The sequence below is a fragment of the Orycteropus afer genome, unplaced genomic scaffold (assembly GCF_000298275.1).
Source record: "Orycteropus afer afer isolate SDZICR_OR568_19922 unplaced genomic scaffold, OryAfe1.0 scaffold00375, whole genome shotgun sequence".
Lineage (NCBI taxonomy): Eukaryota > Metazoa > Chordata > Mammalia > Tubulidentata > Orycteropodidae > Orycteropus > Orycteropus afer.
In genome coordinates, this window is record NW_006921962.1 from 3168801 (window position 1) to 3186795 (window position 17995).

The window sequence follows — 17995 nt, forward strand, 5'->3', positions numbered from 1 at the left end:
AAGAAAAAATGCTGAAAACTAGGACCTGGTAGGGGAAGATTAAGAATAATAATAAAAAGGACAAAAGTATTAATAATATTAGTTGGTTTGAAACAGACAAATACAAGCAAACTAATCACCAAGAAAAGGAAAGCGAAAAAGAAAGAAAAGGAAAAAAAAAAGAAAAAAAAGAAAAAAATTGGTGGAAGACTGGGCAGGGCACCCAGGCTCCGTCTGAGCACACAGACTGTGATTGAGTTCCTGTGGGCCCAGAAGGTAGGTTGGAGTGCGGATGGCCACACCTCCGTTCCCCAAGCGGGTGTAGGGTGTAGTAATAAGAAGAATGTCATACCTTTTCAGTCTTGCAGACCCCGAGTGTCCTTGGGGTTGCTCGAAAGCAGAACGTGTTCTTAAGCCCCAGAAATCTGCGAGTTCACTGTTTCTTTAAATATCCAAAATAGTCAAGCCGCTTTTTAAACCTTCAAAATGGCGGCTCCCTCTGCACTGGCAAAAGTCCACAGCTCAGCCCACCTTTCTCTTCACCTTCTCCGTTTTTTCCCCAGCCACCGTGCACAGTGCTCCATGCAGTCCCTGGCTAGCATGGTGATTTTTAGGTTAATTCTTAGTCCTACCACTTCAGGACTCTGCAAGAGCGCTGTCTCTTTAAATATCCAAAACAGTCAAGCCACTTTTTAATCCTACAAAATGGCGTTAGCTTCCGGACCGGCAAAAGTCCACAGCTCAGCCCACCTTTGTCTTCACTTTCTCCGTTTGTTCCCCAGCCACCATGCACAGTCCTCCGTGCAGTCCCTGGCTAGCAGGGTGATTTTTAGGTTAATTCTTAAGTCCTACCACCACAGAAATCTGTGAGAGCACTGTCTCTTTAAATATCCAAAACAGTCAAGCTGCTTTTTAAACTTACAAAATGGCGGCGCACTCCGGACTGGCAAAAGTCCACAACTCAGCCCACCTTTCTCTTCACCTTCTCTGTTTGTTCCCCAGCCTCCGTGCACAGCCTGTGCAATTCCTTGCTAGCAGGGTGATTTTTAGGTTAATTTTTAGGTTCTACCACCACTCGGGAATGTCCAAGCTGTCTGTGCCGTCAGGGTTGCTCAGGTCACTGCCAGACCGCAGCTCTGTATGTTTCCTTTTTTGGTATTTTCATGCAAAGTCTTCTGCTAGTTGGGCTTAGTCCACTTCTGTATCCTTCCCTTCAAGGCTCAGGGGTCCAGGATTATCTTCTGTGTGTCTGTGTTAATTGGTTTTCCTTTTCTTTGTTGAAGAGGGTCTGTGCAGTCCTTCTGCCTAGTCCACCATCTTGCGGAAACTCCCCCTCTTTAACATATTTTTTATTTGAATAATAAAACAACTGATTTGTTTTGCTAACATTTCAGTTATTGATGTGATTAGTCTGATAAAATCTTTGTATTTTAATTTGATCACCACTACAAATATTTAAGGAATGCTTTTATAAAATTTTAATGTTTGCCATAAAATTTTTCAGTAGATAAGAAAATTAGTTCCATATTAGGCTGGCATTATACAGTTTCATAGTACATAGAATGGAATATTGATTAAATGGTACATTCATAGTTTTTGGTCATCTTTTGTTGTTATTGTTGTTGTTAGTGCCGTCGAGTCAAACCCGACTCATAGCGACCCCTCCTTGGGTTTCTGAGGCAGTATCACTACGGAAGTAGGATTGCCTAACCTTCCTTCCGAGGAGTGGATGGTGGGTTTGAACCACTAGCCCCCTGGTAAGCAGGCAAGTGTCTTAGCCACTATGCTACCAGAGCTCCCTGGTCGTCTTTAGAGTGGTTGTACAAACACTTGTCGAAGACTTCAGATCTCATTATAAAATGCTTGTAGGATTATGATCAGTGACATTTTCTTGGTTTTATTTATAGCATGGAAGATTTCATTGGCTTTGTGTCTTGATCATTGAAGAATAGCCATTTAAGGATATAATAACTTTTAAATATTTATAGTAGCTTGTTCATGGCCTATCTTTTCTTCCTCATATAACCTTTATTTCATAAACATCAAAAAGAATGCTCAAAATTTCTGTTGGCTCAACCTTCAAAATAATAGCCAGTATTTAATTTTCATCACTTCTTTACTTCTCCAGTCCTGGACACTGTTGGTTTCCACTAGCATTATTGCAGCTGCCTCCTTTTAACCACAGCTACCCTTGACCCATCTGTTTTCTACACTGCAGCCAGAATGATCCTTTTAAAATATTGTGAGTCAGGTAGCATCATATTTTTGGTCAGAGACTTCTAATGGCTTCATACTACGTTCAGGTAAAAGCCAGAGATGTTTTGGTGACCTACAAAGGTCATGGTTTGTTCCCTTGTCAACTAATGACTTCATCTTTTTCCCTCGCCCCTCAGAGTCTATCCTTAGCCACACTGGTCCCTTTGCTGAGCTTTTAAATAAACCAGATATCTTGCTTCATGGTCTTTGTACTTGCTGATTCCTCTATGTGAAGTTCAGTTATGTTATTTTTAGTGAAAGAATCAGAAATTCTTACCACATTTAAGAAACACATGAGATTTGCCACCAGCAGCAGCACCACACCCCACCCTACACCCTCCTGGGTGAGGAACATTTATAATATAATGGTTAAGGACTCAAAATGAAATAACTCTTGGCTTGAAATCTTAATTCTATCAATCAGTTGCTGTTAAGTTTGGACCAGGTACTTGCTTCTTTGAGGAGCTCTGGTAGTGGAGCGCCTGAGGCACTTTACTGCTAACCAGAGGCTAACGGCTCAAACCCACCAGCCACTCCTTGGAAGGAAGGTTGGGCAATCTACTTCCATAGCGGTAATGCCTCAGAAACCCAAGGAGGGGTTGCTATGATTTGGGTCCGACTCGATAGCAAATAACAACAACAACAACTAGCTTCTTTGAGCCTCTGTTTCTTTATCTATAAAATTATTAGTATTTGGCCCTACTTTACAAGATACTTGTAAAGATTGAATGAGATAATGTATGTAAGACATGTTGGACAATACATGGCACATATTTAGTGCTCAGTACATGTTAACTAATTAGAAATTAGTTATATCAATTTTTCATCATGTTTTTGTGAAAAATAAATAAGCTTTTTGTTCTCCTGTATTATTTAACAAAATGAGCTTTGGTGGCATGATACCTAAGGCATTTGACTGCTAACCAGAAGGTTGACAGTTCAAACCCATCAGCCAGTCCACGGAAGGAAGACTGAGCAGTCTACTTCTATAAAGATTTACCACCTTGGAAACCCAGAGGGGGTCGTGTGAGTCAGAATTCACTTAATGGCAATGAATTTAGATTATTATTATTATTATATAACAAAGGAAATTATCATCTTTTGGCTTTAGAGCAAATGTATCTAAATTAGAGGAACAGAGCAGGACGAAGTACTCATTTGTCATATTTTCATTGATAATGTGACTGGTCCTCAAGAAAAGTTTAAAAATCTATTGAGTTTAGATTTTATTTACATATTTCTTACCAAGAATAATACTTTGCTAGTATTACTAGTATAAAAAAAGACCATGTACTATGATTAGAAGTGTTAGAAACTAAATTGAGAATGTTATGAAAATATTAACAGTTTTATTCAAAAGATATTTATACTTAATAAAATAATAATGAGGTACATTTGCCTAAAGATATAATATTCTCACATACATTCTTACTAGGTTGGTTTTTTTTGTTTGTTTTGTTTTTTAATGTTCATGATGGGAATGTTCCCTGTGCCCATTATATCACAGCTGTCTCCCAGCAGTAGTGTTAGGCACTATAAGATACAACAATGACTACAATATATATACATAGTATACAATATTTTCTTTCTAAAATAAGAAAAATTCTGAAATCTGGGTTTGGATGAGAGATAGTACAGCTGTATTATAATTCTTATTATATAGATAAGGAAATTGAATCATGGAATCACACACAGTAAGCGTCAGGGCTTGGATTTCAATGTAGGCCATTCGTTAACATTTCACTTCTGTACTTCTACCCACCATGAAGACATAGCAGTCTTAAATGTGTATTTGCTAAACAACAGAGCTGAAAATACTGGTATCCCCCACTATTTGAAAGTTCACAAAAGACTTTCATTAATAACCTGTTTTCGCTAACTGAAAGAAACCTGAAGATTCTCACTTTTACCAAAAAAGGAGCAAAGCAAAGCTAGCATTCTGCATTTGTTTTGTTAGAAGCTGTTAAAGAAGCAGCATGTCCCCCAGCAGCAAAACAGCATCACCAAGCTCCTTCCCTGGGAACTATACCCAGCATTAACCTACCCTATCTTTAACTGTATCTGTGAACACTGTATGTTTAATGTTATTTTAGGCTTTATTTGGTAGATTATTTTTTGGGTCTGAGAATGCTCCAAAATTTTTCCCGTATAAGTTAATGGTAGTTGCTTCTCTGCTTTATGACAGCTTGCCTTATGAAAGGTTTTGTAGGAGCACTCTACTTTCAGGTGGTGGAGAAAGCCTTTAACTGAAGCAAAAACTGATAGAACTGGAAGAATTCACAAATACAGTTATAGATTCCAGCACCCCTCTTTCAACAATTGATAAGACAACTAGATAGATAAGGTTATAGAACTCAACAGCATCATTAACCAATAACATCTAATTGACATTCATAAAACACTCTGCACAACAACAGCAGAATACATCTCTTTTCAAATACTCCTTGAACATGCACCAAAACAAATCCTATCCTGGACCGTAAACATAAACCTCAGAAGATGATGAAAAATTAAAATTTTACAGGATGTGTTCTCCAACCACAAAGAATCAAACTAGAAATAAACAAGAAAAAGATAACAGGAAAATCTTGAACACTTGGAAACTAGACAGTACATTTCTAAATAATTATGGGTGAAAGAGGAAGTTTCATGGGGAATAAAAAATTTATTGAACTGAATAAAAACTAAAATACAGCATATCAAAATGTTTAGGACACAGTGAAAGCCATGCTAAGAAGGTAATTTCTAAATGCATACATTAGAAGACAGAGAATATCTCAAATCAATAATCTAAGTTCCCATGTCAAGAACCTAGAAAAAGAAAAGCAAAATAAACTCAAAGCTAGTAGAAGGAAGGAAATAGTAAAGATTACAGAAATCAATGAACTTGAAAACAGAAAATGAATAAAATGAAGAACTGATTCTTTGAAAAGATGAAAAATGGACACACTTCTACTAAAACAGATTAGCAATATCAAGATTACCAGTAATAATGGGATATCACTACAGGTCTTGCCGATATCAAAAGGATTATAAAGAAATACTACAGACAACTCTAAATCAGAAAAATTAGTTGACATCAAGTCTGTACAAACTCATGGTGATCGCATGTGTTTCAGAGTAGAACTGTGCTCCATAGGATTTTCACTGGCCTATGATTTTTCTTCTGAGGTGCCTCTGGCTATATTCTAACTGCCAACCTTTTGGTGGTGGTTGTTATGTACTGTCGAGTCAGATCCGACTCATAGTGATCCCTCCTTGGGTTTCTGAGGCAGTATCACTACGAAAGTAGATTGCCCAACCTTCCTTCCAAGGAGTGGCTTGTGGGTTTGAACCGCCAGCCTTCTGGTTAGCAGTCAAGTGCCTTAGGCATTAAACTACCAGAGCTCCTTTTGGTTAGTAGTGAGCATTTAACAGATTGTGCCCCCACTAGTTGATTGGCTAATTAGAAGGTAATAATCTGGGAAATAGTGTTAATTTGCCTACCCCACCTTGTACCAAAATATTGAAGAAACAAGGGAGCAATTTTAGTTCCTGTTTGTTTTTTATTGATATTGTTATTAATGATATTTCAGTACTTTGCCTATACTTACAGGATTTAAAAGTTCCCAGTTAAAATACTATTTTTAGCATTAAAATGAGTGCAAAGAATAGAAAACCTACTTTCTTTTACTATCAACTTTATTGAGATATAATTCACATACTATAAAATTCACCCTTTTAAAGCATACAATTCAGTAGTTTTCATTATTTTCACAGTTGTACAACCATCACCACATGTTATTGTCATCCCAAAAAGAAACTCCCGCACCCATTAGCACTCAGTCCCCATATTCCCTTTCCATCAGTCCCTGGCAACTATATCTGCTTTCTCTGTCTAGATTTGCCCATGGTTTTGTGTATATGAAATCAAGCCTGACAGTCTTTTGCTTTAAGAAGATGTTAAACACCTAACAGTCTGTATCTATACAGATACGATTTTTATACACACAGAGAAAAAAAATACATCAAAAGGTAAAATTAACAGGGGTATGTCTTGGTTTCTGTTTTCTGTTTTCTTTTGGAGGGGGCGGTTGTGGTATGTTTTCCACAGTAAGTTTATTTATGATCTTCATGAGATTTCTAGAAACTGAAATATGCTTAAATTGATGTAACTTTTCCTGTTTCCATATGTATTTTTTTACATTTGATATAAAATTAAACAAAAACATTTACTTATATGCTACAAATAAATCTAAAGTAGATAAATAAGATAGGTAAAAGTGGGATAAAGAAATTGTGCCAAGCTCCAGCAGAATATGTAGTTATTCTTTCTGGCAGAATCTCAATGGAACAATTAGGGACATTCATATAAAAATACTTCTAGTCTGTTTAGGTATTAGAGATCATTTACAGGATATAAAGATTGAGAATAAAAGGAATAACTCAGAGTGAGTGCAGTGCGTGCAACTGAGGGAGCTAAGTTGTATGGGAAGCAGAATCTCAAGGAAATAACAGATCAAAGCCAATACAGACAATACAATGTTTATATAAACAGGAAGGATGTTAAGAGAAAGTTGTGTTGTTGTGATGTGCCGTCGAGTCGGACCTGACTCATAGCAACCCCTCCTTGGGTTTCCTAGGCAGTATCACTATGGAAGTAGATTGCTCCATCTTCCTTCCTGGCAGTTATTACTTCCAGGGAGCATTCTGGCTGCACCTCTTCTAGGACAGATTTGTTCATTTTTCTGGCAGTCTAGCTCTGGTAGCATAGTGCCTAAGGCACTTGACTGCTAACCAGAAGGCTGGAGGTTCAAACCCACCAGCCACTCCTCAAAAGGAAGGTTGGGCAGTCTACTTGCATAGTGATACTGCCTCAGAAACCCAAAGAGGGGTCACTATGAGTCAGGTCCGACTCAATGGCAAATAACAACAACAGCAACAAACATGGTACTTTCAGTATTCTTTGCCAACACTGTAATTCAGAGGCATGAGTTCTTCTGTCTGTCTTATTCATTGTTCAGCTTTCACATGCATAACCATGGCTTAGGGTAGACACACTTTAGTCTTCAAAGTGACATCTTTGGTTCTTTACACTTTAAAGAGGTCTTTTGCAGCAAATTTGCCCAATGCAGTCGACGTTTGATTTCCTTATTGCTGCTTCCATGGGTGTTGACTGTGGATCCAAGTAAAATTAAATCTCTGACAACTTCAGTGTTTTCTCCATTTATCATGATGTTGCTTATTAGTCCAGTTGTGAGGATTTTCATTTTACTTTTGTTGAGGTGTAAGCTCTATGAAGACTGTAGTCTTTGATCTTCATCAGTAAGTACTTCAAGTTATCTTCACTTTCAGCAAAGAAGGTTGTATCCTCTACATATTGTAGGTTATTAATGAGTCCTCCTCCAATCCTGATGCCATGCTCTTCTTCACAGAGTCCGTTTTCTCGGATTATTCGCTCAGCATACAGATTAAATGAGTATGATGAAAGGATACAACCCTTACGCATACCCTTCATGATTTGAAACCACTTAGATTCCCCTTATTCTGTTCAAATGATAACCTCTTGTTCTATGTACAGGTTCCTCATGAGCACAATTAAGTGTTCTGGAATTCACATTCTTAATGTTACCCATAATTTATTATGATCCACATAATTGAATCCCTTTGCATAGTCAATAAAACACAGATACACGTCTTTCTGGTATTCTTTTCTTTCAGCCAAGATCCATCTGACATCAGCAGTGATAACCCTTGTTTCACATTCTGTTCTGAATTCAGCTTTAATTTCTGGAAGTTCCCTGTCAATGTATTGTTGCACCCCTTTTTGAATCATCTTCAGCAAAATGTTACTTCCTGTGACATTAACAATATTGTTTGATAATTTCCACATTCTGTTGGATCACTTTTCTTTGGAATGGGCACAAATATGGATCTTTTCCACTCAGTCAAGTAGCTGTCTTCCACATTTCTTGGCCTAGATGAGTAAATGCCTCCAGTACTGCATCAGTTTGTTGAAACATCTCAATGGGTATTCTGTCAATTCCTGGAGCCTTGTTCTGTGCCATTTCCCATGCAGCTTGGACTTCTTTCAGTACTGTTGGTTCTTGATGATATGCTGCGTCCTTAAGTGATTGAAAATCAATGAGTTCTTTTTGACACAGTGACTGTGTATTCCTTCCATCTTCTTTTGATGCTTCCTGCTTCATTCAGTATTGCATCTTGAGGCTTGAATTTTTTTCTTCAGTTCTTTAAGCTAGAGAAATGCAGAGTGTGTTCTTTCCATTTGGTTTTCTAACTCCAGGTCTTTGCACATTTCATTATACTTTGCTTTGTCTTCTCGAGCTACCCTTTGAAGTCTTCTGGTCAGCTCTTCTATCCTGTCATTTCTTCCATTTGCTGTAGCTACTCTGTTCAAGAGCAAGTTTCAGAGTGTCTTATGACATCCATTTTGATCTTTTCTTCTTTTCCTATCTTTTTAATGACCTTTACTTTCTTCAGGTATTATGTTCTTGATGTCATCCACAACTCATGGTTTTCAGTCATTGGTTCAGTGCATCGAACTATTCTTCAGATGGATCTCTAAATTTTGGTGGGATGTCATCAAGGTCATATTTTGGAACTTGTTTTAATTGCCTTCGGGCTTCAGCTTGAGCTTGCAGCTCCTAGCCTTGTTTTGACTAATGATACTGATCTTCATTGCCTCTTTCCACAGATGCAGTAGATCTGATTCCTGTGTATTCCATCTGGTGAGGGCCAAGTGTATAGCGGCCTTTATGTTATTGAGTAAAGGTATTTGTAATGAATAAGTCATTGGTTTTGCAAAATTCTGTCAGGTTGTCTCTGGCATAATTTCTAACACTAAGGTCTTATTTTCAAACTGCTGCTTCTTTGTTTCCAACTTTTGCATTCCAATAAAACACCAGTAATTATCATTACATCTTGATTGCTTGTTTTGTCAATTTCAGACTGCAGAAGTTGGTAATAATCCTCAATTTCTTCACCTTTGCCTTCAGTGATTGGTGCTTATTTGAATAATAGTAGTGTTAACTGGTCTTCCTTCTTGTTGTTGTTGTCGTTATGTGCCATCGAGTCAAACCCGACTCATAGCGACCCCTCCTTGGTTTTCCAAGGCAGTATCACTGCGGAAGTAGGATTGCCCAACCTTCCTTCCAAGGAGTGGCTGGTGGGTTTGAACCGCCAGCCGTCTAGTTAGCAGGCAAGTGTCTTAGCCACTATGCTACTTCCTTGTAGGCTTATGGATATTATCATATCACCAACAGCATTGTACTTCTGGATCAATCTTGAATGTGATGACATGACATGAATGCAGTGCCATTCCTGTTTAGTTAGTCATTCCCAGAATAGTAGATCATGTAATTGTGAGATTCAAAATAGCTAGTACCAGTGCATTTCAGTTCACTAATGCCTAGGATGTTGATCTTTATATGTTCCATTTCATTTTTGACAACTCCCAATTTTCCTAGATTGATACTTCATATATTCCATGTTCTGATTATTTATTTGGAGCTGTTGCTTCCCATTTTGACTCTTGCCACATCAGCACATGGAGGTCCTGAAAGCTTTACTCCTTCCATGTCATTAAGGTTGACCCTACTCTGGGGAGGCAGCTCTTCCTCAGCTGTATTGTGCATGCCTTCTGAACTGAGGGTCTCATCTTCCGGCATTGTAAATTAGATAGTATTTCAGGGCTACTTATAAAGTTTTCCAGTAATATATCATTGTTTCACTGCTGTGCATAAGGTTTTCCCTGGCCAATTCTTTGAGAAGTAGATTTCTCCTTCCTTCTTCCGAGTCTGTCTTAGTCTGGAAGTTCTACTGAAACCCACCGTGGATGACCCTACTGGTATTTGAAATACTGTAACATAGCCTCCAGCCTCATAACAGCATGCAAGCCACCATTGTACGACACCTCCTGTCAGATGAGTGATAGGAGTTAATGTTTAGAAATGAAATTTCTGTCTGTAATCTTACCATACAAAATTAATTACATTTAAAAAGCAATGTTTAAGATAATGTGAAACAAAATACATTTTACCTAGAATAAAAGAAATTGACTTTGCTAGATTTCATCCAGAACATGCCATATGTATTTTAAGAATTACTGGAAAGAAAAAACAAATGCATTTCACATACCAAAAATCCAAAACCTACTGCCATCAAGTCAGTCAGTTCTAACTCATAGTGACCACAGAGTGGAACTGCTTCATAGGATTTCTTTCCATGATTGTAAATCTTTATGGAAGTAGACTAGTGCATCTCTTTCCCATGAGTGGCTGTTGAGTTCAAACTACTGACATTTTGGTTAGCAGCCAAATGGCTTAACCATTACACCACCAGAGCTCCTTAGGTACATACTAGATGCACTGTAAATATTAGTTGAATGAATGAACACAATAGAAATATAGGCAAAGGATGTAAATAAGTAGTTCACTAATGGAAAAATACAAATTCCTGTAAAATTATCTCAGTAATTGCATCCTCTTGTGTAATTGTTGTTGTTGTTATTATGTGCCCTTGAGTCAGACCTGACTTATAGTGACCCTCCTTGGGTTTCCGAGGCAGTATGAGTCGGGGCCGACTCGACGGCACATAACAACAACAACAACAACAAATCAGTACAGAAGTAGATTGCCCCTTCTTCCTTCCAAGGAGTGGCTGGTGGGTTTGAACTGCCAGCCTTCTGGTTAGCAGTCAAGTGCCTTAGGCACTATGCTACCAGAGCTCCTCTTGTGTAATTAGGAAATACAATTAAAAGTGATAGAATATATTATCCCCATCAAGTTGAGGAAAACCTTAAAGCTTGATAATGTCACATTTTAATGAAGAATTTAAATGTCCATTATTCATTGCCATCAAGTCAATTCCAACTCGTGGCGACCACATTTTACAGACTAGAACTGAGCTTCATAGGGTTAACTTGGCTGTAATCTTTATGGAAACGGATCTGTGGCACTGCTGAGTAAATTTGAACTGCTAATCTTTTAGCATAGTGGCTAAAAGCACTTGACTACTAACCAGAAGGCTGGCGGTTCAAACCCACCAGCCACTCCTCGGAAGGAAGGTCGGGCAATCCTACTTCCGTAGTGATACTGCCTCGGAAACCCAAGGAGGGGTCGCTATGAGTCGGGGCCGACTCGACGGCACATAACAACAACAACAACAACAATCTTTTAGTTAGTAGCTGAGCACAAATGGTTTATGCCACCTAAATGTCCATTAAATGTTAAATGAAAATGTGGTCCAGCCACACTAAGGAATATTTTTAATCTGTTTGAAGGGAACAATTGTATTCTAGTTCATTTAGCATAATCCTTTTTATTTTTGTTTCACACAGGAAAAACCAATATGAGTCTATATACGTATATTCATGTAAATTCATAACAAGGGTGTTGGAATGACATGGTTGATAGTGGCTGCCTATGAGTAGGAACGTGGTAATCAAAGAAGAGGTATAAAGTGGTTATTTTTTCTCTGAGGCTTTTTTTTTTTTCAATTTTCCTTTATAATGTCAGTGTAGTCTATAAAAAGAAATCTAAATGAGTTGAATTGGTTATAGACAGGAAAATGGTCTTCTCTCTCTTTTTTTATAAGACATTCTTTACATATTGGAAAATATAATTAGGGATGCCAAAAGAGCATAGTTTAATTTGGAACTACAAGCAGTTCCATATTACCAAAGCCTAAAGTTTGATACTGAAGGAAGAGGAATTGAGGCAAGAAGGCAAGGTTAGATCATGAAATGTTATCATATGTTTTCTCTTAGCATAGTGGTGGTTGTAGTGTATGGTGGAGTTGATTCTGACTCATCATGGTCCTGTATAGAGCCATTCAGAGATTTTTTTTTAAGTTGGGAATTGGTATGAAAGGGATGCATACTCTTTTTTTTCTTTTAATCTGGGTTCCTTTTGCAGGTTTGATGAAGCCTATAGATAGGTTTTTTTCAGATTTGTGTTTTAAATGTATACAGTAAAATACAAAGTACAGAGGAAACTGATTATATTTGCGTACATTTATCAAAATATTAGAGAAAATATATATTAAAAAAAAGACCTAATGGGAAGTCCAGTAACTAATTTAAAATAATGATAAATACAAACTGTTTTATGATAGCTGCATAAATTGAGTTTTTCTTGAACCCTCTGAATTCTCTCCCTGGACCTCAGGTTAAGAACTATTGCTTATAGATGAGATTGTCAGCATGGAGACCAGTTGGGAAAATGGTTCGTATGTTGGTGGTGGTGGTTCATATGTTGTTGTTAGGTGCCATCGAGTTGGCTCTGACTCATAGTGACCCTCCATGCAACAGAATGAAACACTGCCTAGTCTTGTGCCAGCCTCACAATCCTTGCTATACCTGAGCCCATCGTAGCAGCACTGTGTCAGTCCATCTTGTTGAGGGCCGTTTCATATGGAAATGAGTAATCTCAGGGAAGACAGTGTGAAATGATCTATAAAAATTTTCTAATTATTAAAAGTTAACGTATTTTGTATATAAAGAAATATGCATTTATTATAGAAGAGTTGGGAAAGATAAATTCTAAAAGGAAAAATCATATTGTGTTATTTTTGTAGATTTGAGTAATTATTATACTGTCTTTTGGGTTTTATTGCTGCTCTTACATAGGAGCTTCTCCTGTTGATTATGTATTTAGTCTTATTTCAGTGATGATATCTTTGGTTACCTGTCTTCCTTTTCATTTTGCAGGTTTTTGATTGGTCAGGGAGCACATGTAGGTGCTGTTAACAGTGAAGGGGACACACCTTTAGATATTGCTGAAGAGGAGGCAATGGAAGAGCTACTTCAAAATGAAGTTAATAGACAAGGTAATATAAAAGGAACCTAATTAGAAAAATGTTTAAAACTGCTTTAGGGAGAATATATTACTTTTTCAGTAGAAGTATTTGTTTACATTGAATGGTGATCATAATTTAAGTGAAAAAAAATTGCTTACTAAACAATTTGTACAGTATGATTCCACTTGAAGAACTCTCTGATTCTCAAGTGTATAATTTTTTAGTATTTTTAATGTTGAAAGAATATCATGAGCAGTGAGATCAGGAATAACGTTTTTAAAATAATTGACGGATTATCTTGTGCTAATAAAAGCTTTAGATAGAAATAAAACAGACAAAGGGAATAAGAAATACGTAACATTGGTGTGGAGTGTTGCAAATTTAAGCAGAGTGGTCAGAGAAGGCTTCACTGACGAGGGGCATTTAAACTGAGTTATGAATTAAATGAGAAAATGAAGGTCTGAGAGAGAGAGGAACACGTAAGAACGGAAGGGTGTCTGGTATATTCAGAAAAGCAGTAAATAGACTGATGTGACTGGAGTAAGGAAGAGGCTTACAGGAGACAAGGTCGCAGAAGTACCAGAGACTCATATCATATAAAGCCTTGTGGGCCATTGTAAGTATTTTGGCTTTTATTCTGAGTGAGATAGAAAGACAATGGATGGATTTAGGCAAAGGAATGACTTTATCTGACTTCCTTTTTAGGAAGGATCCCTCTGGCTATTGTGTTGAGAATTAGAGTATAGGAAAGCAATGGCAGAGAGAATAGTTAGGAGGCAATTACAATAGTCCAGGCAAGGTATGGTAGCTTGGACTTGGATGATAGCAGATGAGGTGATGAAAAGAGGTTGGATTTTCTATTTATTTTGAAGATTTGCCCAAGAGGATTATTGAGAGAGTGAAAGTAGAGTGTACAAGAAAGGAGAAGGCAAGCAGGATTCTAAGACTTTTGGTCTGAGCAGCTGGACAGATGAAACTTCTATTTTTTGAGAAGAAGATGATTGTAGCAAGAATAGATTTTGTAGAGAAAGATCAGGAGTTGTTTTCAGACATTGTGAGGTATTTTTTGTCCATTACACAACCAAGCAGAGATGTCAAATGAGCATTTGAATATGAGCCTGGAGATGTAAATTTGGAAAACATCAATTAATAGGTGTATTGTAAATCCTTGAAACTGCTTAAATTAAATACAGGCATAGAAGAGAAGATGGCTAGAGACTGTACTTTTGAGGCACTCCAATGTTAAAAGGTTGGGGAGATAAGTCAGGAAAGAAAACTTACAGGGAACATCCAGTGAGGTAGGAAGAAAACATCAGAGTGTGTTGTATGTTGAAGATTAAGTGAAGTTTTGTACTAAACAGAACAGCAACATAAAGCAATAGAAACTAACATTATTCAGTACTTACACTATGTATATGGTTCTGTTCTAAGTACTTTATGTCAATTAATCATCACAAACCTTTGAGATAAGTGTTATAATCCAATTTTTCAGATGAGGAAACTGATGCCAAATATAATAGTTATGGTGGAGCCAGAATTCAAACCCTGACAATGTGGCTGCAGTGCCCACACCTGACCACTACATGCTCCTTCATTTAAACATGCATGGGCAAGTTATTTACCTCCTTTTGTCATCTGTTAAATAGGCATAATATCTGCTTGTCTTGTAAGGCTGTTGTGAGTGGTGAAAGGATAATATAGTATATGACCGTGAATTATGGACTGTAGATGTATTATTAAAAGGAATTCTTGCACTTGTATATATTGGACTAGATAACTAAGATTCTCTAATTGTAAAAGAATTGGAACTATTTATATTTACACATAAACGGTCACAATCAATTATACATTGTCTTTATTTCCCTTTTAAGCCATTTTTTTTAAACGTTTTGTGTATAATTTTTCACAGTAACATCTACCATGAAATTTCTGCAACTGAAATAACAACATTGCATGCAGCTTAAATATCTATGTTACTCATTGTTTCCACCTATTTAGCATGATTTGGTATAGCAAACACCTTCCTCCTAATTAAGTTTTCTGTTATCAGTAGTATTGAATACCTTCAATTTACAATGTATATCCTTCGAAAATTTATTTATGTTGAAGTAATAGAAGGTAAATATTATTATTTTTTTTTGTGTGTGAATTTATTGCTACACATGTAGACATTGCACCCTCTTCAGAGAAGTATAAACCTTCTACAACCACCAAACCAAACCCACCACCACTAGGTTGATTCCAACTCATAGCAAACCTATAGGACAGAGTAGAACTGCTCCAAAGTGTCTCCAATGCTGTAAATCTTGATGGAAGCAGACCGCCTCATCTTTCTCCCATTGTGTGGCTGGTGCAGTCAAACTGCCAACCTTTTTGTTAGCAAGTGAGCACTTTAAACATGTGCCACCAGGACTCCATAAATCTCCTATAAGAATATGATATAAAAAACCACTTTTGGTGGAAATGTGAAATGACACAGCCACTTTGGAAAAAAGTCTTACAGGTTCAAAAAAAAGTTAAATATATAACCATTTCCAACCATTTCTATTTCTACATATATACCTAAGAGAAATGGAAACATAAATACACTCAAAAGATTGTACATGAATGTTCATAGCAGCATTTTTCATTATAACAAAGAAGTGCAAGCAACCCAGATGTCCATCAGTGGGTGAATGGGTAAATAAAATATGATTTATCTGTACAATGGAATATTAATCAAACATAAAGGAAATTAAATACTGATACATGCTATATCATAGATGAGCCTTGAAAACATTATATTAGTGTAAGAAGCCAGTCACAAAAGACTTCATATATGATTTCACTTATATGAAATACCACAGATAGGCAAATCCCTAGAGACAGAAAGTATGTTAGTGGTTGTCAGTACTAAGGGGCGGGGGGAACATGATGAGTGGCTGCTTATTGGTACTGGGTTTCTTTTTGGGATGATGAAAAGTGGTCTGAAATTGATTGTGGTGATGTTTGCACAAGTCTTAAATATACTAAAAAAACATTGAATTGTACACTTTAACCGGTATATGAATAAAGCTATTATTAAATACAGATACACACACCCAAACCAAAAAAAAAAAAAACCAAACTCAACTGCTGTCAAGTCAGATCCGACTCATAGTGACCCCTCCATGGATTTCTGAGGGGGTATCGCTACAGAAGTAGATCACCCAGTCTTCCTTCAGAGGAGTGGCTGGTGGGTTTAAACTGCCAGCCTTCTGGTTAGCAGTCAAGCGCCTTAGGCACAACACCACCAGAGCTCCAATACACACACCCACACACACATTTATATATAATTACAATTAGTACGATCTTTCACTATATTGGCATTAAGTTTAGGCAGAGATTAAACAGATATTTCAGAAGAGAATTGTGCTTTTACTGCGATTTTTAAAAAGTTAGAAAAAAAGATATAACGTAGTACTTAAAAAGATGATTCCTACTGAAATGTGGTTCATTGGAGGCAAATCCCTATAAAGGGATTTTTATTCCTTGGGATTAGGAAAATTTGTGATTATTGGGTTTTAAAAAAGAAAATAATAATAATAACCTTAAGCTTTAAAACTGATAAATGTACTAAAATATTTAAATACCAGAAATAGAATGAAAACATTATTACAAGTGGTTGAACGTACCTGGAGTCCAGGAGAAACAAGGCACACATTAGAAAAGTAGTTACAAAAATCGTTTGGAGGCAAAAAAAAAAAAAAAGAAGGTGGGGACCAGGTTTGCTGGTCCAATAGAGCCTGGTGTAACCACTGAGACTATGGCCCCTAGTTGCCCTTCAGGTCTGGAATTGAACCCATAACTGTGGTTTCCAGCCAAACAAAGTACAGGCATGTGAGTTAAACATTTACCTCAAGTAGACACATGCCCTGGAGAGAACAATCATGGGAGAAGGAAGGGCTGCTTATGCACAGGGAAATAGCTCAGGGTGCAGAAGAGTATGAAGGGATGGACACTGGGAGGAGGTAACTATGGGGAGGAAGTGGGAGGGGAGCTGCTGCATTGTAAATTTTGGTCAATGACATGAGACAAAGTATATGTGAACTGCTGTATGAAAAGTGAATTTACTCTGTAAATCTTCACCCAAATCCTAATAAAAAAAAAAAAAATAACAAAAAAAAAAAGTAGTTACAGACTGGAGCCCAAATAAGCACACAGAGGAAATCTGAACAGCCAAGTTGTAAGTGGTCATTTTGGAATCATGGGATCTTTAAGAGGAAAATATAAAGCATTACATCCTATAAAGAAGAGTAAATTATCTGCCCATCTTACCCTGATTAGTGCCCAGATGGATAGGTAACAGTTTCCTGCCAAACAATGATAATTCTCCAAAATAAAATTGTTTATACTGCTTTTTATTGGCATAGTGCCTAAGGCATTTGACTGCTAACCAGAAGGTTGGAGTTTCAAACCTACCAGCTGCTTCACAGAAGGAAGATAGGGCAATCTTCTTCCATAAAGATTAACTGTCTCGGAAACCCAAGGGGTCACTGTGAGTCAGAATCAACTTGATGGCAGGGAGTTGAGTTGAGTTGAATTGACTTTTTATTTATTGGCAATTACTTCTTTAGGAAAGGTGTGGAGTTGTACTGGAATTTTCTTGCCTTCAGTTTCTTGGTGTATAATGTTTCATAACTGTCATCAGCAGGGCGGTGATTATTCATTCAGTATTGATTAATGTGCCAACAAATGTTCTGAGTGGTGGATATTAAAAAGAATAGGACAGTCTTTCTTCTGAAGACTTCACCATGTAGTGGGAGAGGCAAATATATAAACAACTTCACAATATAGTGTGTTGTTGTTGTTGTTGTTATGTGCCGTCGAGTCGGCCCCGACTCATAGCAACCCCTCCTTGAGTTTCCGAGGCAGTTATCACTACGGAAGTAGGATTGCCCAACCTTCCTTCCGAGGAGTGGCTGGTGGGTTTGAACCGCCAGCC

At 37.3% G+C, this 17995-nt stretch overlaps 1 protein-coding gene across 1 annotated transcript in view; it reads left to right on the forward strand.

The window, feature by feature from the left end:
- The window catches only part of PPP1R12A (protein phosphatase 1 regulatory subunit 12A), a 229621-nt gene that overhangs the window by 120208 nt on the left and 91418 nt on the right, over window positions 1-17995 (forward strand). The window contains exon 3 of the mRNA XM_007953169.2: window positions 12944-13062. Within this exon, the coding sequence (XP_007951360.1) occupies window positions 12944-13062 (119 nt within the window). The remainder of the gene's footprint in view (window positions 1-12943; window positions 13063-17995) is intronic.